At 38.1% G+C, this 23161-nt stretch overlaps 2 protein-coding genes across 2 annotated transcripts; one reads left to right on the top strand and one right to left on the bottom strand.

Moving 5' to 3' along the window:
- The first annotated feature begins 1614 nt into the window (after positions 1-1614).
- LOC118826185 (cornifelin homolog A-like) lies at positions 1615-9437 on the top strand. The gene is made up of 5 exons (XM_036597076.1): positions 1615-1742; positions 1965-2231; positions 4167-4277; positions 8569-8714; positions 9009-9437. Exons 3-5 carry the CDS (start codon positions 4175-4177, stop codon positions 9138-9140), a joined length of 381 nt encoding a protein of 126 aa, XP_036452969.1. The 5' UTR covers positions 1615-1742; positions 1965-2231; positions 4167-4174; the 3' UTR covers positions 9141-9437.
- Positions 9438-9550: 113 nt separating this feature from the next.
- LOC118826184 lies at positions 9551-14967 on the bottom strand. The gene is made up of 6 exons (XM_036597074.1): positions 14890-14967; positions 14399-14461; positions 14121-14204; positions 13422-13801; positions 12399-12560; positions 9551-9967 (listed from the first exon to the last, which is right to left on the bottom strand). Exons 3-6 carry the CDS (start codon positions 14163-14165, stop codon positions 9895-9897), a joined length of 660 nt encoding a protein of 219 aa, XP_036452967.1. The 5' UTR covers positions 14166-14204; positions 14399-14461; positions 14890-14967; the 3' UTR covers positions 9551-9894.
- Positions 14968-23161: the final 8194 nt, after the last annotated feature.

The following is a 23161-nucleotide window of genomic DNA, read 5'->3' as shown; positions in this document are numbered from 1 at the left end:
GATCTTAAGCTTGTGTGTAGCTGTTTGGCCATGGAAACCCATTTCCATGAAGCTCCTAACGCGCAGTTCTTCTGCTGATGTTGCTTCCAGAGGCAATTTAGAACTCTTTAGTGAGTGACTGAACAGAGGATAGGCACTGTGCACTTCAGCACTCGACAACCTTACTCTGAATTTGCGTGGTCTACTGCTTCGTGGCTAAACTGTTGTTGCTCCTAAGTGTCTCCATTTCACAATAACTCTAGCATGACAGAAATTTCACCAACTGACTTGTGGCAATAGTGGCATCCTATGACAGTGCCATGTTTAGTCATGAGCTCATCAGTATGACTCATTCTACGAGATTGCAAGATGATGTGCTTAATTTGATCCAGCCATTATCAAATATGGCTGAAACACCTGAACTAAATAATACTTTTGTCCATATAGTGTGTTATGATGTTTATGCCATAAAGTCTGATTCTATCTAGTGCCTTTTAATAAAGCCCTTGGCCAATTTAATGATGGTAAATAGGCTCACTGTCTTATTTTAGGCTACAATCTAAAATATTTCAGTGTAAAACTGCAATTTACTGGCAGCAGTTTGTCTAGCAATTTACCCTTTATTAAGAGTGTCCACACTGTATTATTCAACTACAGCACTTTATTGTATTTCTAAACAAGCTTGATTATTGTACGGTTTTGAACAGCTTGTATGTGCTCTTATGTACCCCCACAGCTGACTAAGGACCCTCAGCTTTTACCACATTACATCATAAAACATGTAAAGATATATGCAAACACAGCAAAACTATCTAGCAAGTTTTGACAGCAGCTCCTTGAACATTCATGCATGGTTAACAAAATGATCAACACTCAACAGCCTAATTCCACTTATCAGTCGCGTTCCAGCAGTATCTGCTCTCACACCAGTAATTAGAGGACGAACTATTTAGAACTATTAGACACAAAACACCATCATGGTTCGTATAAAAAACATGTAAAATACATTACTTTGTGATGGGAATAACACAATACAACTAAATAAAAACTGTGAACTGTAGATGAAAATATAAAAGGAAATGAACAAAAAAGAACAAAACCGTAAGGAATGCTGGGAAGCTTCAAAGTGCAGCTCTCTTTTCCTAAATCACAGCTAACTGCTGCAATAGCCAACATTTTAACTTCCCATAATACATCGCTCTTTACAGCAGTCTGTATTTCAGACATACAGTAGAGTTACTGCTGTCTCTGCGATGTATTTACATCAGTTATTTACAGTGTTCAAAAATGTATAGGCTAACGTTTTACATCAAACAAAAATTTGAATAATTCAGTAACAACAGCTTAGTGTGAGGAAAGAGGAGCTGTTTTGTGGTCTATACTCACTGGAGCATGAACTCCCTCCCCTCTCCTCCCCTCTTGCCAACGTTTTTTTTTTGCTTTTTTAGCAAAACCGAAAGTTAAGGAAAGTCTTCAGAAAACGTCTTCAGTTTTCAGAAAATGAAAGTTAAAGGCGACCAATCACGAGCCACTTACACTCCCTTCCTGGCCCCTCGACCAAATTCACGTGGAGAGAGAGAGAGAGAGAGAGAGAGAGAGAGAGTGAGTGAGTGTGTGTGTGTGTGTGTGTGTGTGTGCGCAGCGGACCGTTACGTGCAGTTAACGCATTTACTCCTCCTCTGCTCTGCTCGCCTGTTCTGAGAGGGAAAATGCAGCCTATGTGGTTTCCTTCGAATATGCACCTTCACAGCGGGTATAATTAGGTATGAAATGAATAACAGCTAACAGAATAAAAACCCCGCATTTTTACTTCTATAATTAATGTGATATTAGCATAGCAGTGGCCTTGAACGTGTAAAGCCCACTCTCATCATGAAAATTCATAAAATAAATGTAAATGGGCTAAACCTGCCTGACAACTTCTCGTCCAACGTATCCTTTCCATGCCCTTTATTATACTAATGATCTTGTTCTGCTCGTTTTAGGGTTTTTCAGTTGGGCAACACACCTGCCTTTCATTACCTTTCCTAGCACACAACTGTAAAACGTATCAGAGCACGTCCACCATGAGTGGAGGCGTGACCTTTGTAGTCCTCACTGTGTACACTGTGGACCTCCTGCACTCAGTGGATGCTCTGCTGGAGACATTTTCTTAGTTCCCACGAAAGGAAAAGTTCCCTGCCTCCACAAACTGCTTTCATTCTGAGTCACTAGAGGATTTAGAGGATTTTCTTCGAACCACTCAACCACAGGTAAGTGCCTAAAAGACAAAAACTTCATTTCTTTATTACTTTTAGGCCAACACTGTCTTTTTTTTTAAACACACGTTTGTCTTTCGCTGTCACTTCCACTTATAATAGTTCAGTGCTGAGGAGGAAGCCTGGTCTCATGTCCTCATTTTGAAGGAGAGACGGAATTAAGGCTACGCTGTGCGGTTTTACTGGCACATTAAAATGGTGTTCGAGCGGCTAGACATTTGACTTGAAATAACAGAATACAGCTTTTCAGCATTTAACATTTTGCCTCTAATTCTGAAATAACTGTTTAGTTAAATACCTGCACGTTTGCGCCAAAATGTCAGTGTTTTGATCGTGAATTTGGAGTTAAGTCGTTAAAAGCACACTGGATAGTTAGAGCAGCGAAGTGAAGACCTCTGAATTGTTTCCACTGGTTATCGTGATGAGCAGGAAATGGAGGGTGGAGAGGAAGACATAAACAACTTAAGACAGAGATTTACTACGTTAGAAAACAGTGTTGTCTCCTGGCTGACCTCAGATTTATTCACACTGCTTTACCAGTAATTAAATACAGTCTGTTTTGCAGCTTAATTTCAACATATGGACTGTCCACACTTCAAACAGAAGTGTCAAAAAACAACACATTGTCCCTGAATACTAAAATATGGTTAAGCTCAACAAATGCCTGCTATGAAAGTGTGAGGAAGAATAGCTTAGTGAGAAGTAGATGTGCACATTTCCTTTAGACTGCATGCTGTTGATCTAAAACTATACTGCCTCTTCATATACTGACTGTAAAACTGGTAAGGCAGTTTATTAAACCATTGATGAAGTTAATATTTAACCCTGATAATATTTAACCCCTTAAATGGCCAGGGCCCACTGGCGGGCCCAAAGTTTTGTCAACCACTTCTATAATCTAACAACAGCACTGGAGTCCCTGTAATTACTGAATAATAAGTCTTAGTATGCAATAGGCCTGATAATTTAGGTGAATAAACTCAAGCAAGAAAGGCCTCATTAATATTGGCACTTTTAAGATTTTTTGCCTACCTAGAAAGATGTTAGTCTGACTTGCCTAATGACCGAGCCATGAATCCACAGCCCTCACTGATGGCTCCACTTTACTATAATAAAGTGTAGTATATACTTTATTATAGTAATCAAATTAAACAACACATTTGCAGATAAACAGTCTTATCAGACTCAAATTAGTCATTATGTTCAGGTTTTAGCATTTTGGCATTCCATGTATAACCTTCAGGATAAATGCTTCATAAAATGTTTAGGGCCAGTTTCTCAGACCCATGTTAGTCCTAAGTCCAGACTAAAAAAACACTCCAATAAAGATTTACCATTGGCATTGAAGTTCAGCCCCAAGACTAGGTTTGATCCATGTCCAAGAAACCAGCCCTTAATCGACTGTATGGTAGGCTTGTGTATGGCTAGTGAAATGAACTGACCTCAGAGTTTTATGCAAAACCTCTGAAATCCTGACCACTTCTACATTTTTGTGTTTTTTCAAGTTTATTATTGCAAAATTTCTTGGTGAGAAAATTCTAACCAAGTCACTGTCTCAGTTACAAAAACTTTTCCTCTTAGACTTTCTCTGCAGATAAGACTGATTCTTTATGTGGTGGCTGGCTAAGATCAACTTTGAGGATGATGTCTAAACTTGTCCAGAGGTTGACCCAATAGCACAAAATGCTATTTCGGATATTTCTGATTTCTGTGTCTCTGCCACAATGTAACTTTATCAAAAAAGAAGGTTGAGTTGCTTTTTCAACAGTAGCTAGATGTGTTCCACTCAAACCAGTGTGACCATTGTTAGCTAGTCAGATTTAGTCATCATCACATTTACTCATGATTTGTCTTTGAGTACAGCACTGTAATCTCCAATTAAATTTCTCTTTATTTTCTCTCTCTCTCTCTCTCTCTCTCTCTCTCTAGTAATAGTCATGGCAGTCCAGCAGCAGGTTGTTTCAGTGACAACCCACACAACCCATAGTTCTGGAACATGGACCACAGGCCTCTGCGACTGCTGCTCAGACATGGGCACATGTAAGTCAGTACACACATGGATGTGCATCAAGGTAGAATTATGGGGTAATTTAATTCTTTGGCAAACATGGGGTGGTTATTAACCAACATATCACACCTGTAACAAAACCGTGCACCTATGAAATGGTCATTTTACAGGAGAAGTATAAAATGTTCTTAGCTTCAGTGTACATGAATGTAATGAGATCGTCTTATGCCCATTTTTGGCTACATATTCAATATGGAAAGAGGTGGAAGGTCCTGCAATAACAATTATTTGCTAATATGGGAAAGCTACACTCGCCACTTTTTTAGGAACACCAGTACACCTGCGTCAGTCATGCAGTTATCCAAATGATCTAATCAGCCAATCATTCATGCACTTCCATTAAAGTCAAACATAATAGAGAAAATGGCAATGGCATGGTTGTTGTCAGTCAGATGCTGAACTCCTGGTATTTTCACACACAGCAGTCTGTGGACTGTACACAGAAAGGTGTTAAAAAAAGAAAAAAGAGCAGTTCTATGGGCAGAAAACTTGATGCTGATGACATGTCAGAGGAGAATGGCTTGAATTGTTTGAGCTGACAGGAACTGCAGTAACTCATTAACCACTTTTTAAAACAATGGTGCCACACGAGTATCGTTGCTGACCATGAACATTCCTTTATGGTCCTTTCACATTTTCTTTTTACAAATATTCTAATTTATATTTTCATCATGATAAAGCACCTTGTCACTAAGCAAAGTCATCTCAAACTGGTTCCATGGGCATGACAATGAGTTGAATCCCTGTCATGAAGAATTCAGGATATTCAGAGAGCATGGGGGGTATTAGAATTGTGTTCCTAATAAAGAGGCCAGTACGGGAAAGTCACAGCTGTTCATTTGACGTTTTATTGACAAGTCTTAGTTGACATGGCTGTCTTTTCAGTTTCATGAAGACTCACTTGTGGCTTAGTCTTTTGTTGCAAGGAACACAAACTTACAGACCGAATGTGAAAAAATATGCTTGTTTAATTTAACAAGTCCGTTGGGATGTAAATGGGCCCCTATAGATTGTAATGTAACAGAGGGAAGCTTACAGAAATCAGCAGCCAAAACTAGATCATGGTCACTAATGTGTCATTTCAAATGAAAATACAACATATGCATATAACAGCCGTTTTATTATTGAGCTGAAATGTGGTGTTTTAGCATGTCGGCTTTCGGGAAAATATAACATTCAAATTTAAGTTTTCATTGGCCATACATCCTGTTATGGTTGTTTGTAGCTGAAGCTATTGGCCTCACACCTATCCCCCCCTATGCCACAAACCACGTACACAAAGAACCATGCAGAAGTCTCATGCTTTCTTAACGGAAACGAGGCGGGTGTGTTCACATTTTTATAGCAGCATTTCTGATAAGAACTACCAACATCTCTTTCCATTTTAGGGATTGGTTGATGTGTAAATTCAAGTGAATTAGAGTGTGTGTGTGTGTATGTGTGTGTGTGTGATATTGGCAGAATAGAAGGATTAGACAGAGAAGGAAGATGAGTAGTAGCAGAACAGAGGGTGATTCGGTGTGGAAGAAGAGGACACTTAGTTTGTTGTTTGAGGAGAAATATGCTGGTGTTAGCATAATGGAATAACAACACAGGGATCGGGTTACATGTAAACAATTTCAAGGATATATATTGGCTGCCATGGTTTAAACTGAGACATTATATCTGAGGAAGAAGGTCACATAAAGTGGTGAAAAGAGACATTTTATTAAGTAGTGCTGTGGATCAGCCCTTCAGTTACAAGTTTAGATACTCCTAGTTATATTATATGCTTTGTTGGTTTTCTAAGTGAAAATAAGTTAACACATCCTCTACAGGGAGCAAATCTAAATATGAATATAAAAATATAAGCATGTTTCTACAAATTTTAGTGCACAATTTTTTTTATTCGCTGAATTTAACATATTGGGGAAAAAACATAAATTATAAAGTGTGCCAAAACTTTTACACAGGCCACATTTTGGGTTTTATTTTTCTCTCTATTTGATAAATTCAGCAAATAAACACAATTGTGCATTAAAATGTGCACAAGTATATTCTCTGTAGAGGATATGTTTTTTTTCACTTGAAAACTTTACAAAACATACTTTTTCATCCATTTCCTGACGTATTACACTGTCAGACTAAAACTGCATTAACAAAATGAACTAAATATAAAAATCCGTAGCACTGCTATTGAGCAAACAGTACTGCTCTTTGATTTTATTAACATCATGATGTCACTTTATATGGAAAGCTGTATGTTTCTGGTAAATCTTCTTCAGCTACACTGACAGTATTTTCATAACTAGACAATAACCGCAAACTTTAGTAATAACCAGTGACTTGTCACATTCTTTGCATATGTCTTCTTGCAGGCTTCTATAAGGCTCAGTGCACATTCTCTAAGTACCTTATGTTAACATCCTCAAGTAATAGGAGCACCTCCAGCATGTTAAAAGTGCTATAATCAGTCATCCCGCTAGTAATAAGGGGTCCTAACATAATCTCAGAATAAATACAAATAAACATAAACACAGTATAACACAACAAGAAATTACGGTTTTCAAGAAAGTTATTAATATCTTGTTTAGAAAAATACAGTTAGAAGAACCCAGATTCGGCTCCTCTGTGCTCACTCCAAATAAATGCAGATAACCTGCTTCCTTACAAAATAAAATAAATCCATTAGGAAGAAGAAAGTCAATGAATAAATAATCATTTCAAAACTGGAGTTCAAAAAAATGAGATAAACAGTTCTTAAAGCTTTCATTTTTGAGAGAGGAGAAAAAAAATCTCTTGCTCCAGATAAAAAAAAATCCACAGGTGTTTCTGTCCATCCTTCCACTGTGAGAAAACAACTCAACGCTATGTGTAGTGTCAGTAAGGAAATAAAGAAAAAGGAAGAAAATTTGCAAATAAAAGTAGCTGCTGGTGGCGTCAGAACAATGGACTGTCTATGTCTACGAGTCCAGACCTCAGGATCACTGAATATGTTTGGAAATACTTGGATTGGCCAAAGCAGAAAATGCAGCCAACTTCTAAAACTGAACTTTGAAGGAGTGAAAAAATAGTCCTGCAAATTTCTTTGAAAAACTGAATGCAAGTCTTCTGAAAAGAACGGAAGCTATAATATTGGCAAAGGTGGACACTGTTGTTTAGCCCTCTGTGTAATTTTCTGTTTTTTATATTTGTTTTCTGCTTTTCTTATGATGCTAAAAAATGAACAAATTGTAATTAATAGCCATTTTGACTGGAAATTAAATTAATGAAGGATGGTTTTCTGACTTTTGCACAGCCTTGTATAGAGATAGCCGATATTTGAAAGAGCATGATGGACACACCACATACATCTTTTTTAAGTACATTACATTGTATTCTATTTTATTTGAATCTATTGATTTTATTTACATAGACAGTTTAGCTGTTTAAAATTGTTTAAAGATTATTACATTTAAGCAGTGCCGACTCTACATGCGGCATAAGTTGCAGCTTAGGTCCTCACAGCAAGCAGTGGGCCCCCTAACAACTTCTGGCTTATTAATGTACCACTATGTTGTCTAAGTTGCTCAAGTAAGAGGGGCAAAAGCAACTGCCCCAGAAATGAAAATATTCATCTGGAGTCAAGAAATAGAAAAAAGAGAAGGAGAAAAACATTCACTTGTAAACATAATTTATAACCAGGTTTAATCCATGTTTAGATACTCTGTGATTAATCTTCATGCGTGAGCAACATGAAAGTGTGACGTTTATAATGAACAGCCAATAACGTGAAACACGAGGAAGAGTCGCCAAATAAAGAAAAAGACATCATACTACCTAAATATGTAAAAAGTAAAGCATTTTTAAAGGTAAAAAAGCAACGTTCTGTAATTTAAATCGTAACTTATTAGAACCCCACACAAGCATCCAATTATCAGCAGTACACAAAATAGCCAGTTAGAAATGGGTATTATTTGGACAGCTTGTGGTAGTCAGTGTTATTAGTTAGCCTCCGGTTTTACAGTGTATCAGCTGGAGTCCCCACAAGGCCAGATTCAGCCCTGCTTAAAGTGTCTTCAATTTAATGTGTAACATAGCATTTATCTTGATAATATTTTTTCTTGAAATCTTGATTTTTTTCTTGATCCAAAATAAATGAAGTATTAATCTTTGTTTCATTCTTGCATACGAAATAACACCTTTGAAGTGGGTAAGGGGACCTAAATGTCCAGAAAAGGCCCTGACTTGAAGAACAGTGTCTTGAAGTTGTCATTGAACCTTTCTATTCTAAATTTGTTGCAGGTTGCTGTGCCCTGTGGTGTTTCCCCTGCCTACAGTGTCAGACTGTTTCTCAGTTCGGCTGGTGTTTCTGCTTGCCCCTTCTGGACTGCTGCCTGACCGTCTCCTGCTGCCTCCGCAGCAAGATAAGAGAGCGCTACGGCATTCATGTAAGACAAGCAACTTCATTTCCATAGTCTTTGTAGCTAATAAGGGGCTGAGTTATTTCCGGGAATCATGCAGCACCTGGCTGACCACAGTTTGTTTCACTTTCACAAAAATGTAGAACTACAAAGAATAGATTGTGAAATTTTCTCCACCAGTAATTTAGTGGATATGAGCAAGACTTCTGGTGTGAATCAGACTCACACAGTCAGAGCAGTGACTTATCACTCCACCAAATGAGAGCACACCAAAAATTTTATAAATCTCTCTCTCCATTTCTCTTTCCGTTTCTCTCTCAGGGCTCCTGCTGCGATGACTGCTGCACACTGTGTTTCTGCTACCCATGTGCCTGGTGCCAGATGTCTCGCGAGATAAAGATCCGTGCTCACGCCACAACTTCTACTGTAGTTACTCAGCAGGTTCGTGCCTAAGCGGACTGCTGCACATACCTGCTCTTTTCCTGTTCAGATATAAAAGTTAATGTTCAGAGCATATAAGAGGGAGACAAAACCAGTGTATCTTAAGCATCTTAAGCTATGTAACAACTAATTATCTTAATAATGTAGTAACTCCCTTTTAGTTCTTTTAGGATGTGCTTTAACCAAAACAAATCAGTTCAGTTCCAGGCAGATTGTCTTGCTGTTGTTTTTTTTTTTGCTTTCTTGCTTTTGTGTCTTCTTGCTACAGCTTTAATACTTTGCTAAATAAAACATGGGATTGTTAAGAAAGATTTTTGTTGTTGGTTTGTTGTACAAATGTAGGCACTATTCATGGCACTGATGGGTCCTACATTTTGCTTTTATACTCTATTCAGTAAACAGTCCTTAATTTAAGTACTATTTAGACAGGATTATGTTTACATGGGGAGGTGGAGTAGTGTAATATTAACACAGGATGATATAATGGGAGTTGCTACCTGATATATGCATTACATGAAAAAAAGTTTCAGGTTCATTTTTTTTTTTTCAGAAGGCCATTATGCTCAGTCTGTCTGCTGTTCAGGTCAGATTATACTCTAAGTTTAAAAACCTCCCTGTTTTCACTGGGTTAGGCACTGGTTAACTTACCTCTGCGGTTAAAATGTAGCAAAATGCAAACTATTGCAAGATATATTGGTTGGTAGTGTTTTACAGAGAGAGAGAGAGAGATGAGTGAAGCTGCAGTATAAGTTTATTTCAGGAGATATCAATCCTGCTGTTCTTCCACATCTTGCCCTTTGAACTCTGTTATCTCAGCCTGGCATCGCTTACACAGAGCACTGAAACACACACATATGCATCCACACAGTTCCACTTGCGTAGAAAACAAACTTGCTTTGCTTGAAAACATCAGCACCGTCAAAATAGTGACATAAACTGCATGACATAAATTAGGCTGTGAAATAAACGCTACACACATGCATGTTCAATAAATACTCCTGGACTCTAGAGAAGAGATACAACTACAGTTCCTCATCAAGAAAACATTCAGGAACACAGTAATAAACCAGTAACGTCTGCAAGTCCAGATGTCACAGGGGAGCTAAAAGCACATCAAATACACTAGTGAAAATATTTGTTCAATTTTAACTTCAGCCATTAATTAGTTGCCATGGTTCTAAAATTGACTGAATGGAGAGGTGGCTTTAAAATGAACTAAGCGGTCAGGAAACTGAAATGATTTTCTAGTAAAACATGATCTTAAACATCCATCTTGATGTTTGAAACCCCTGTAATTGGACATTTTGCCAACGTCTCCCTTCAACACATTTTGAAATGATATCATATGAGAAATTGTCACACACCACACACTCACATTTGAAACCTTGAAACTAAAACTATAACATCTGTACAATCCATACACAGAAACTAAGCCGTACAATGTTTATTTAAGTAAAGCTTGTTCAATTCAAGGATAAAAAGATGGTGGGAAATGGCCATGTAAAAAGTAATTTTAAATTAACTGTAAATATAAATTGTGATATGGGCCCTTTAAAATCAGCTATTGTTGATTGATGGACTTTTCTTAAGATAAGCATCAAAAAGTAGACAACGTTCAAGCTACTTTAACACTCTACTACCCCACAGGAAGAAACACACAACTAAAAATATCACACAGTGTGAGTGTGTGCTGTTTCAGGCTAGATTTGTTACAGGATCAGATCGGACACACTTTTAACCCTCCGATATCCAATCCAGCATGTTCTGCTGTTTTCCGCTCGATACCGATATCTGGTGCCAACTTTACTGAAAACAATACTTGCCACTAGGCTACTAAAAATGAGTTTGGCCTGGATAAAGTTTCTTACTCTATTCAGTAAACAATCATACTAGTCAAACAGGATTAGTTTACTGGAGGAGGTGGGGTTATGTAATTTTACCATGGAATGTCTGTTTTTAGAGAGAGGCTACCTGATTTATTATGCAATAATTATGCAAATTTCCATACACAATATGTTTGGCCGCTCACAAGTTGAAAACTTGTCCAAACATTTCATTTAAATGGCTTACACTAACCATCTACCTTGTTATCTTTCATTGTATCATTGGCATTGTCATTATCTGGGAAGTTACAGCACTTTTTCTGTGATTTTACATGTTTTAAAGGGCCCATATCCTATGTTTCTTGAATTTATTTTTTTAACCGATTATTACCTGATGGGTTTATGTGACACAACCATCTTAATTCATTTTTTACATGGCCATTTTCCATATATATATATATATATATATATATTATATATATATGATGCCTGGCCTGACTGGCTGTCCTATATTGTGCCTCATTCAGAAAAGCAGGCCAGGGTGAAACTCTCCATATAAGTTCATTGTGAATAGGCGGGGCTAAACTGTTGTAGGCTGAATAGGTGGATATATGTTAATTATTTGTTTCTTCATGACATCACAAAAACTGAATTCAAAACAGGTGTTTTTGCAGCTTAGTTTCCATATATGAACTGTGTGGGCTAGGTACATTTTGAAACTTTAACAAGGCTTACATACTACATCAAAGTCTTATTTCTAAAGCAAAAATGATGATATCGGCCCCTTAAAGTTCAGAGTCATACATTTGAGATAGGACATTACATATCGGCTTCATATGGACCACAGAAAATACAAGTAAAGGCATCTCTACAATTAAAGAAAACTGAAAGCTCCTTTACCCACAGGATATAATGGAATATTTACCGACATGGCAATCTGCGCAGAATTGATTTAACCCAGGCTTATATCTACAGTTTGTTTTTAGTAGATAATAGCTGTAAATCGTAACTGATATGGGAGCATGCAGTCCATGATGTAGTGGATTCAAATGAGACCAAAATCACAGCAAAACTCTGTTAAACACTGTAAAACACTGTTAATAATTACATTAACCCATCTTCCCGTGTAAAACTAATCCTGTCTGAAAAGTCCTTCAGTGATGTAGGATCTGCAGCATGGGTAAAACATTAACTGAAAAAGTCATTTGACTAAGAAATTTAGGAAACCTCGATCTCTGATTACAGCATGGAAAAATAACTCATCAGTCACATGATTACACTGTTTCCTTACCTTTCAGCTGACCTTCACACACTGTCAGCTGTAGTTATCTTACACCAAATGCTTCTGCAAGAAATGGCAAGCCTTTCCTGAGTGTTATGCAGGACAGCAGTACCCCAGGACCAGGGTTGGGAAACACTGCTCGATGGTGTGTGTAAACATACTCACAGCTTGTTGATTTTGCTGGTTTGTTGCCGCTGGTGGTCGAGTTGGGTAGCACTCTGCTGCCGTGCAAGCAAAGACTCAATCTGCTGTTGGAATCCATGGAGCAGAGCCAGAATCTCTTTACTGTCCTGCTCCTGAGCCAAACGCACCTTCCCCACACTCTCCCTGAGAGAGAGAGAAAGGAAGTGGGAGTGAAGGCAGATGGGGTGAGGAGAAAAGACAGGTGAAAGGAGAGAGAACATGGATCAGTAGGGAGAGGTGAGAGATAATAAAGGTTCCTGCTGATTTTTTTAAATAATAATAATAATAAAAAGTTTATAAATGGGCACTGTTATAGTTTCATAACAGTCATGACTAAGAAACAGTATTGAATGTGGATTGGTCAGATTTGTTGATATCCAATCCATTAATTAAGACTAATTCCAGTGACTATGACACATATTAATATTAATATTAATATTACTCTCTCTTAGCAGGGAGAATAAATCTACTTATTCAGTGGTCATTCTTATGACCTTATCACAATAGGTCCAACTAATCAGCCAATTAACAAGCCCTTCCTGAGATGGAATGGGTGACTTTGAGCAGGGCAATTACTAAAAAAGTGCAGGACCGGGTTTCTCCAAGACCACTGTCTTTGAGGATGGTTACTGATTCGCAACACAGACAGCTGAGCAATGTGGTATAAATATAATGCCATAAATACTTCAATACATTATACATATCACAATATTTCCGTTTTCAAGTTGGAACAGACACAAAGCCTTAGCAAAACAATACTGAGCTATGAAAAAGAACAAAGATTTTTTTTGATGTTTCATGTACTCCACATCACAACATCCAGGCCAGAATATGCTCTGTTGTCATCATTAGATTTACAATCATCTGGCAATAAGACTAAACTTCAGACTACCTTCCTGAGAGAAGTGTTATTTTGAGTATTATACTTCCAATGATATGGGAAAGGTTTTTTGTGATGGAATTTACAGTGAAAATGATATTGTTCTGTTTTGTCTCTACTGATACCTGAGTTCTGTCAATATGTGGAAGGTTTCCATCTTCTCCTTCCTGCGCTGAGCACAGCTGGGTGGCTCAAACATGCCTGAGCAGCAGGGGCTGGGGAGGGGGTGAGCAGGGTGGGTGAGGCACGTCTCAGAGGGCCTCCGGGCCACAGTGTGGGCTGCTTGCCAGTGTGGGTGAGGTTGGGGGTTGTGGGCATGGGTTTCAGTCATAGTGGTGTAGCCAGAGATGTACGGTTGAGGGACTGAATGAGTTTGAGCAGATGAGAAAGTGACATGGATGTTTGGAGTAGGTGATGTGAGGTGAGCATGTTGGGAGGTCTTGGTGTTGTTTGCATTAAAATGTTGAGCCTCAACCAGGTGCGTCAACAGCGTCCTTAGAATGTCCTGTGTATGACACAGATATTACAAATGGTAGAATGCCACATAGATACAGTCGTGTGCAAACACAACATATTGGGAAAAAATATAAAACATCAAATGGGGCCTGTGCAAAAATGATGGCACATTTTATATTTTATTTTTTCCAATATGTTAAACTTAGCAAAAAAAGAAAGAAACTGAGTTAATATTTCTAAGATGCAATGTTTGCTTATGACATCAACAGTATTGTAGCTTGAAAAGGAATAGCTGCACTTGTAACTTCATAGATCCTAATACCAATTATACATTCATAAATAGAGACTAATATCTTTTGTTTCTGTACCTGTACTGTCTGCACACTGCGGTGTATCATTTCCATTTTCCACATCACACTCTCCCTCTCTCTTTCCACTCCTCTCCATTCTTTCTGCACAGAAAAACCACCTACAATGTTTCTTTTGTTTTTTGTCTGCTTCCCCATCACAGTAAGTGCTAATCTAAGATCAGGATCTTTTTTGCCTTCAGTATCCTGATGAATACAGTAATTAATTAATAAATATTATTATGAGTATGCAAGAAGATAAAAATAAAGCACACAAGTATCAACCACACGTTACCCACCTCAAGCTCAAACAGGCAGTGAGTGATTTCTGAAGGGACCAGGCTCTGTGGTAAACTATGAAACTGCAAAATGAACATCGATTACATGTTATGATGCTGTTTTATGATGCTGAATTATTATTTGATAAAGGTGTTGCTATTTCAACAAAGCTGTTGCTGCAATTAATTATCATTTTGAATAACTTAGCAAACTCGTTATCCTGTTTAGCACACTAAGCTATGAGATGTCCTTAGTTATTACAGATATACATGTTCACAGTCTACACTTTAATAGAATTAAACACGTAACTGCCAAATTTCACTTTAGGCCACCTTAACCGGCTTAAAGAGTTGCCTTGCAATGCACACTTTACTGTTTTCCCAGTTATAGCAACCCTAACTCAATTTAAGACCTTAAAGAGCTCAACTGTATGTGTACTAAGCCAAGACTAGGTCCAGAAGCGTGTCTGGATTACAGGCTGTAAGATGAGGTAACACCTAAGATGCTAAACCTGCACGTAGTTGACTGAGTCAGTTTGGGCTCTGGTTCCGATGCCATTCTCCTCCTCCGCCTCCTCTTCCTCCTCCTCATTATCATTATCGTTAACAGATCCTGAAACATCTTCCTCTATCTGTGCCCCACTTTCTCTGGCATCCTCCCATTTTTCATCCTCCTCTGCACACACCACTATTTTTCCATCGCTGCTTTTCCCCTCTCCACCAGAAGGGATTGCTACATTATCCAGAGAGTACTTGCTGCCAACCAGGCAGATCTCTGTGGCACTGGGGGGCTGGTGCTCCATTCTGCCTTCCCCTTTAGAGACTGGAAGATGGAAACAGTACAGAAATAAGTTTCCGAAGCCCATTATCTTGACACTCTTTTGTCTTTTTTCTTTCTATTTTGACTATTATAGTCAGAGGTACGTAGACTAAACAAAGGTAGTTTTACTCTAATAAAATAATGACTCATGTAGATATACACGTAGCCTGGCAAAAACAAATTGGATAAAGGAAAAGTATAATATATTGGTGTAAAAAAACAAAATAAAGCAAAACACTTTGCCACTTTGGTCAGATTTCTGACATGAAAACCAGGGACATTTGCAGTTTGGTGGCCAATATGTCATTAAAATATCTAATGTGTTTATCTGTGAAATAAAAACAGGTGACAATTTCCAGTTTCATGCATTTCGACCATGGTAACTGTTGTACTGTAATAAACTATGGTAAAGGCTGACTGATAAAATTCGGTAATAAATAACATTGTAAACTGTGTCAGAAAATCATAGAGTAGCCTACCATGAGTAAACTATGGAACACTCAATAAAGAAAATATGCATATGCATGGCTGAAAACGTAGTTTAAAAAAATTATGCACTGTATGTAGATCGCATAGTAGCCTACATTTAAGTTTATTATATGCCTAAACAAATCAGATACAAAATCATTACAGTTCATTCCTGGGTTACCTTGTGTCTTGAAAAAACGTTTGTGGTGCTGCTGTGGACTCACTAGACACTTGCTGGTCAAGTTTTACACAGCAGTATTCCCTAAAACTAGGTGAGCAAGTGGTCAATGTGGTTAGTAGACCAGCCCCTCTGTTGGCCAAAACAAGCACAATGCAAAACGTCTGCCCACCTGCTCTGATGCCAGGTCTTTCTTAGGACTTTCTGGTGTATTTTTAATTCACAGTTACACCCAGGGACTTTTCTGGGGTAGGCCACCAAAAACAGGGTTGCCTGGTTACCCTACACTTAGGTACTGACTTCACTACAACTGCACTAGAACTTTGGTCTAAAATAAAGCACTGAAGCCTGAAAGTATTCTTCAGGCTGTCACCAACAAAGAAGAAAGAAGGAAACACTTTTTCATCTACCTTCTGCCTTTGATGTACATAAACAGGCAGACAGCCGCATAAGACAGAGGCTGCATTCAAAACCACAAGGTAACTTACTGGACAGTATGTCAAAATAGTTTTCGCAACAGTAGTGGCTTCCTTATTCTGAATTTCCTGTGTACTGGACTTTTTTTCACAAGATTTCTAGCTCTATAGAAGCGGTTATGTCACCCCAGCTCAGTCTTTCTACTGATTAATCATTTATTAGAAGGTTTTCTTTTTTTATCTTGTTGTAAACAAAAACAAACATGGCAGCCTGGCTAGCTCCAGCTCTGGTGAGATAGTTTAAGGAGTTGTTTGACTTTCATATTTGTGTGTAGCTTCAAAACAATTAGCCACAACATTAGGATTTCCAGTATGTGTAATGGCAACCAAAACAAAGTACCATGCTGTATTTTCTCCATGCATCCTGGTACAGCACAGTTCACCACCATTCTGAACAATATGACGCAACATTGCCAACCCAAAGAACAGGGCATTGTAAGGGAAAAAACAGTACTCAAAGACAACATATATTTTTGTGAATTTAGCCCTATTGTACCATTATCAGCATGACATATAAAACGTATAAGACACAGTTCACTGGTGATGTTGGATAGCAGATACAATGTTGATATTTGTAGTGTAGACATAAGGATGTCTGGTTCCTAGTACTACAATAATAAACAATTTTGACTTTTCTTCAGAATTTCTTAAGAAAGGCACATTTCACAGCAAACCACTCTAAATGATTTTGATTACATCTAAAGCTTTGAATGATTAAGTCACTTTGTAAAATTGGTGCAGTTCCCCTTTTAGTGTCCAGTAATCTGGTGTAGTAAATTGTGCTTAGATTGGTATGGTAGAGTCATACCTCACAAAACAATTATTATTTGAGATTTTTGTATTTTGTTAAACGTAGAATCTTTCATTTACTTATGAGTGACACCAGATGATCATTTAAACATTTGCAGATATTGAAGATTTGATTTATTTTTCCTAGATTTTATTTATTTATTTATTTATTTATATATTTTAGTCATTTCAATTAAATTAACAAATTAGGCACACTGAATCTGCAGGAGTTGATTTGAAAATGAACATATTATTACTGATATCGCACCATCATATGATTTTTGTCATCATCAATGTAACAGACCCAAGCTAAAACACATAACTTTCGCTGTGTTTACTGTATGTACAGCCACCAGAAAAGGTTAGTGTAGCTGTTTGTCTGGACAGCAGTAGTTTGATAACCCCCTTGAACACCACTGTTGGAGACCATGAACATGTGATGTTTCCAGCTCCTTAGTTAAGATCCTCTTCTGATTTGAAGAGAAGGTAGGCAAAATTTGTGTTTTTATCCATAAAAAATAAGTTTTTTGATTTAGAGAGAAGATCAGACCTGTCTGGACTGAGGGGGAACACGACTCTAATTTTCCTTTTTTTTTAATGTGACATTATCCTAGAGGTTCACAAACCTTTTGCATCCGTTATCTTGGTTGTTTAACCATTTGCTCATTTTAGATATCTTAATGTAAATCAGTGAATATGTTAGTGTTGAAAAGCCATTTGTTTATCCCAAATGTCCAGCAGACTGGACGCTGAACATTATATGCTCCACAGTAAACAAAATGTTTAAAATGTACTGTGTTATATAGTGTGGGGCGATGAACATTTTTCATAACAAAACATTGTTTATTTTAAAAGTGTCCAGTCTTGGGACAGAGGAGGGTATATATATATATATATATATATATATATATATAAAATCGCATTATTCCCTTTTTAACGTGCGCAAACAGGCTTCCAAAAGTATCATGATAACGGCCTTGGTATGGCTTGGTACTGGACCGAGAAAAGCCTTACAGTGCACACTTACCTGAACGCAGCGGCAGCGCCCCCTCCAGATCGTCGAGAGAAACGCTGCTGTGCGCGAGCTGAGTGTGTGAGAGGGCGGAGTGCAGCAGGTCAGTGGAGCCGAAGGAGCGCCGCACTCCAAGGCTTTTACAGTGGGGCTGCTGTAAATGGCCAGATCTGTTTAAGAGCGACAAACCCGAAGTTCAAACAATGCTCAGCAAATAGCCAGTTAACCTCTGCCTCTAACTGTCTATCAGCTTAATGCTGTGTCATACCTGTGAGTGCACAGAGCGAAACCCGGGTCGGAACTGGACGTTTGATGGTCGTCTCTGAGAGAGCGTGCACTGGCCTGCCTCAGCTCCTTAGATATATAGATAGTGGTGCACTCCTCCATTCCCTCCTCCTTTACCCTCCACAAAACGCAGACCGAGGAGACAAGACAGCAAGAAGGATGTAGGTCCACTATCCAACACCGGACACTGGATTTGAATAACTGGGTGATTTACAAGTTACACGTGGATTATGATGCTGAAATTCCACATTCTGACGCCATAATTGACCGAAGGAGTGCTTGACGTCAGTTCAATAGAGCAAAATCTGTAGGAACTTACGTCACAGATATGTCGACCTTTCATATTCATGTCATGCCAAATCCTCACACTAGGCGGCAGTATTGCACTAACAACTATGTATAGACACTGTATAGTATTACTGAAGGCCTTGGTTTCAAAACGTTCTACCGTTTTTTTTAGACTGCCACTTCACACTGTTGGCAGCTTTTTGGTTAAACTTTGTTGCTATGCTCATTGGCCATTTTATCAGAAACATCTATATCTGTGCACTCTGTAGGTTTTCAGTTACTGACTGTAGCCCATCTGTTGCTGCACAGTTTATCAGGGCTGCAGTTCAGCAGCTTGGTGCTTTATCTGGTCAAACACACCTACTAAACCTGGCAGTTAACCGATGAGTTGAATCAGGTGTGCGGGTCTCTGGCTGTCCAGGATCAGAAGAGAACACCCCTGCCCTAGTCTGCCTGTCAGTGAAAACAGACCATCATACGGCCACCGCTGACTAGATATGGTCTGGATGGTGGACCATTCTCAGCACATGGTAGTAATATGGTAGCGTGTGTGGCTACATGCCCTCAGGAAGCAAAGAATTAAGCACCCATAACTGAAGATACTGCTAATATTGCTTTCCCTCAGCCTTTTGTGCGTTTTGATTCAAGGCTGTATGACGGTGGGGTGGATTTAGTGATTCTGGTGCTCTAAAAAATTGTATCTTGGCTAGAGAACTCATGCAGTTGATAAAATCTAGCGTTAATATTTCTCACTTTGAGATGTATAATAATATACAGTTATTCAATTTATGTTTAGACTTTTAGATTTTATTCAGTGAAATTGGCTCACTATTTGAGCAGGTCATTTTGCCTGCTTTAAGAAATATGCTTAAAACAAGCTAAACTACCTGCCAAAATAGTGAGATAATTTAATAATGTGGAGTAACATAGAAGTAAATCAATAAGTATTGTGTTTTTATTTCCATTGTTTTCCAGGAAATAATAACTACTGTAATTCCAGTACAGTTTGATAGAAGTAATTAGTAACTTAGTTTAATTACTTCTTTTGAAGACCTACCCCAACTCCAGAGCTGTACCAGCGTTCACACTAGCATTATATGTAGTCTGGCAAACCTGTGCAGCAGCACTTTGTTCTGACTAAAAAACAAAGTTAACTTTGGGTGGGATTTGGGTAGTGACAAACTTTTTGCTTTTCTCCCTTTTTCATTGTGTCCTAACAGCAGCTGGCACGGGGCACCTGGGCTCATGGGGGCCCTAGGCAGCTACCTATATTTGCCTAGTGCAAAGACCACCCCTGATCACAGTTAAAATATATTCTACAAATAAATATTGTAAATCAGGCATTTGAAGAGGATAAAATAAAAATAGTAGAGATCAGTCTGGAACTTTAGTCAAAACATATTTAAAAATCATTAAAACAAGCAGAAGTTTTGTCTCTTAGCTGTATCTTGAGTGCCACACCATCAGCAGGTGGCGGTACAACCTCCAAGAAGAAAAACTGGTCCCATCATAGACTCCTGTGTACGTCTGTGGATCCCACACTGGTCGCATTATGTTGTGAAAATGTAAGAGCGTAAAAATGATCTTTCTCTTTCCTCCTGCCAGTTTATGTCAAAAGAGACCCGACCCCCCTGTTCCAAACATTTCACTAAGGCGGTGATGGCTACTATGTGTGTTAGTCCAGTCAACTAAACCGAAGACTGTATCCTCTCTGGATGGACCCCCATCTGAAAAAGATCATTCTATGATCATTCTTGACATAAACTGGCAGGAGGACAAAAAAGTCTCTGTTGGTTCCTGGTGGTGTCCAGTAGTCACTAATGGTATTCTGTGTTTTCCTGATGGGTTGACATCACGGTGTACTGTATTCTAATGGTTACATAAACTGGAACCATTTTATGGAACTGCTCCATAAAATGCATCTGATTCCAGATGCATTCGATGGTTTCTTAATGGGATCTGAAGGTGTGCTACAGAAAACTAGTGGTCTCTAATGGTAACCATTAAGCCAATTCCTATTAGCAGATAGCAGATAAAATGATGATATTTGTAGTGTAGACATACGGACGTCTGGTTCCTAGTACTATAATGGTGAACAATGTTGACTCGGTAAATTTCTCTAGAAAGGCGCATTTTACACCAAACCACTCTGAATGATTTTGGTTACATCTAAACGGTTGAATGATTAAGTCATTTTGCAAAATCGGTGGACTTCCCTTTTAATGATGTTTGTGAGCATCGTGTGAACTCTTGAACTTGTCATTTTGGAATCGGGCCGGATTTATGAAAGATTTCTTAAGAAAAAACTTGCAAAGGCTCTTAAGACAAACATTAAGAAGTTCATAAGAATGTTCTTAAATGCAGTTATTAAAAAGAATTTATTCTCTTATTCTATTCTCTATTCTCTTAAGATCTTCTTAAGAAAATCTTCATTGTTTTCTTATTTAGGCTACGTTGCATTTTACCTTGTGGCATAAATGACGCAGGTTACATTTTGAATTTGTATTAACTGTTGTTTCCATAATTAGGTTAATCTGCTCAGAGGAGCAAAATGGGGGAAAAACATCAAACCAAGTATTTAAAAAATGTAGCAAACAAGAATTAGAGGTGATGGTGTAAGAAACGGCAAACATGAAAATATCTTTCTTGGAAAACATAATTGTGGGGTGATGGCAAAAAGCAGGAGAGGAGTCTGAGTTTGATACATTTAGATGCTGACCTTGTCACCTCTTGCAACCTGAGACGACTGTGAAGCTATCATAAGGTTAGGAAAACATTTAAGAACATAATATTTTCAAGAATACCACTTATTCTCAGAACTATTTTTAAGAAAATAGTTAAGAAAAGAAAATAAGATCATTTTTAAGGAGTTATTTGAAGAATAACAATTTTTGTAACTTTTTTCTTAAGAATGAAGTTAAGAAATAATGCACATTTATGAGGATTTTATTTCTTAAGACACTTTTGTGAATCTGGCCCCAGGTGTTTTTACCATTGCGGAATTTGACCAGCATTGAAAGACATGATCAAACTATTTTTTTCTAATTAGTTTGACCGTTGCTAACTGTGTATAACTTGAAACATAAAAAATGGAATAAAAATAGAAACATCAAGACAATCAGCTGTGCTAATATGGCTACTAGTGAAAAAAGCTATGAAAGATCCTGTTTTATTTTCATTTCCATATGTTGAAAATTATCCATCAGGTCATCAACACCAGAATTACATTGCCAGCTGCAGACTTTGCATGATTTATTGTTTTGGTGATGTAATGGTTCCCTCTATGTACACTCATGCACTATAAATTTAACACTTTTTGGTACACATGCAATAGGCTCCTGCACCCCCCACAATCCAGAAGGATAAGCAGCTTAGGTGATGAGTGAGTGAGGTACACATGCATTTGTCTCCTATCTGTCTAAACCATATCAACTAAAAGAAGCTCTGTAATAAAGCTATCAGTCTGGAGAGTTCAGATCCAAGGAGGGGAATTTCACAAAGGAGGTGTTCTCAGTTTTCCCAGATAATTTGAGCGCAAAAGATGAGGATTGTCCAATAGGAATGTCCGTCAGGTCTTTGGCTCTTGGAGGATCCACATCTTTGGACTCAAATTATCTGGGAAAACTGAGAAAACCTTGTTCTGTGAATTATGCCTATTGATCATGAGTCAAGTAAACAAAGACATTGTCCAGCCATAATTCCGCCCATTTCCACAGCTTAGTACAAGGAAGTCAGTAATTCATGCAGGCTACTATCGCAAATTTGGTGTATGACCTCAACAACTTATGTTTTTGTTAGATATCATTTCTTAAAAGGGTCACTCGACTCCATGGCATAAACAGTATGATTTAACCATTTAAACACAGATAATAAGTATATTTCTAAGTTGTGCGAATAGTCATTATGTATAGATAACCATCCTGAGGAATTATACCTTTTTTTTTTAACTCAGCCATGGCAAAACACTACAGAAGCTATAGGCTGCTCATGTGGTTTTCTGCCTCAGAGGGGCAGCAAAAGCAAAAAGAAGTTGCGCTGCGTCTCCTTTTATGTGCATGAACTTCTTTATGTTGTACCATAAGATGTTTTTGTTTCAGTGATTCATATACCGTCCTTCTCCCATAGTCTAAACACAGATTTGTTAAAATACAACACATTCTGTCTCTAACTAGACACATCAGTGTGTGAGCAACTTTTGACACAAAATGTGTTGAAATATTTCTGTGCCCACCCATGGATAACACGTTTTGTGTTACTTTTAACAAAGAATGTGTTAAATCAGAAAACAGAATAACTTAAAAGAAGTGTGTAAGTGTGTTGTTATCTAACACAGCACTTTTTAGAGTCACAAGTACTGCATAGCACAGAAGTCTAACCGACGTGTTTTAAAAAAGCATTACCAGACGTCTCAGAGAGCCAGTGTGTTTACAGGGTACGCTGTGGGGTGAGTGTGGAGGCGTGGCCGTTA

Source organism: Colossoma macropomum, unplaced genomic scaffold (genome assembly GCF_904425465.1).
Source record: "Colossoma macropomum unplaced genomic scaffold, Colossoma_macropomum, whole genome shotgun sequence".
Taxonomy (NCBI): Eukaryota; Metazoa; Chordata; class Actinopteri; order Characiformes; family Serrasalmidae; genus Colossoma; species Colossoma macropomum.
The sequence above is the reverse complement of the archived record's forward strand: the minus strand, read 5'-3'. Positions and strand labels throughout refer to the sequence as shown.

Excerpts from the sequence above, each read along its gene's own strand:
- LOC118826185 (XM_036597076.1), top strand. The coding sequence starts at position 4,175 with ATGGCAGTCCAGCAGCAGGTTGTTTCAGTGACAACCCACACAACCCAT. Across the intron at positions 4,278-8,568 it reads CTGCTCAGACATGGGCACAT|GTTGCTGTGCCCTGTGGTGT; the intron begins GTAAGTCAGTAC and ends AATTTGTTGCAG. Across the intron at positions 8,715-9,008 it reads GAGAGCGCTACGGCATTCAT|GGCTCCTGCTGCGATGACTG; the intron begins GTAAGACAAGCA and ends TTTCTCTCTCAG.
- LOC118826184 (XM_036597074.1), bottom strand. The coding sequence starts at position 14,165 with ATGTGGAAAATGGAAATGATACACCGCAGTGTGCAGACAGTACAG. Across the intron at positions 13,802-14,120 it reads GCAGTGTGCAGACAGTACAG|GACATTCTAAGGACGCTGTT; the intron begins GTACAGAAACAA and ends TGTCATACACAG. Across the intron at positions 12,561-13,421 it reads CACATATTGACAGAACTCAG|GGAGAGTGTGGGGAAGGTGC; the intron begins GTATCAGTAGAG and ends TCTCTCTCTCAG.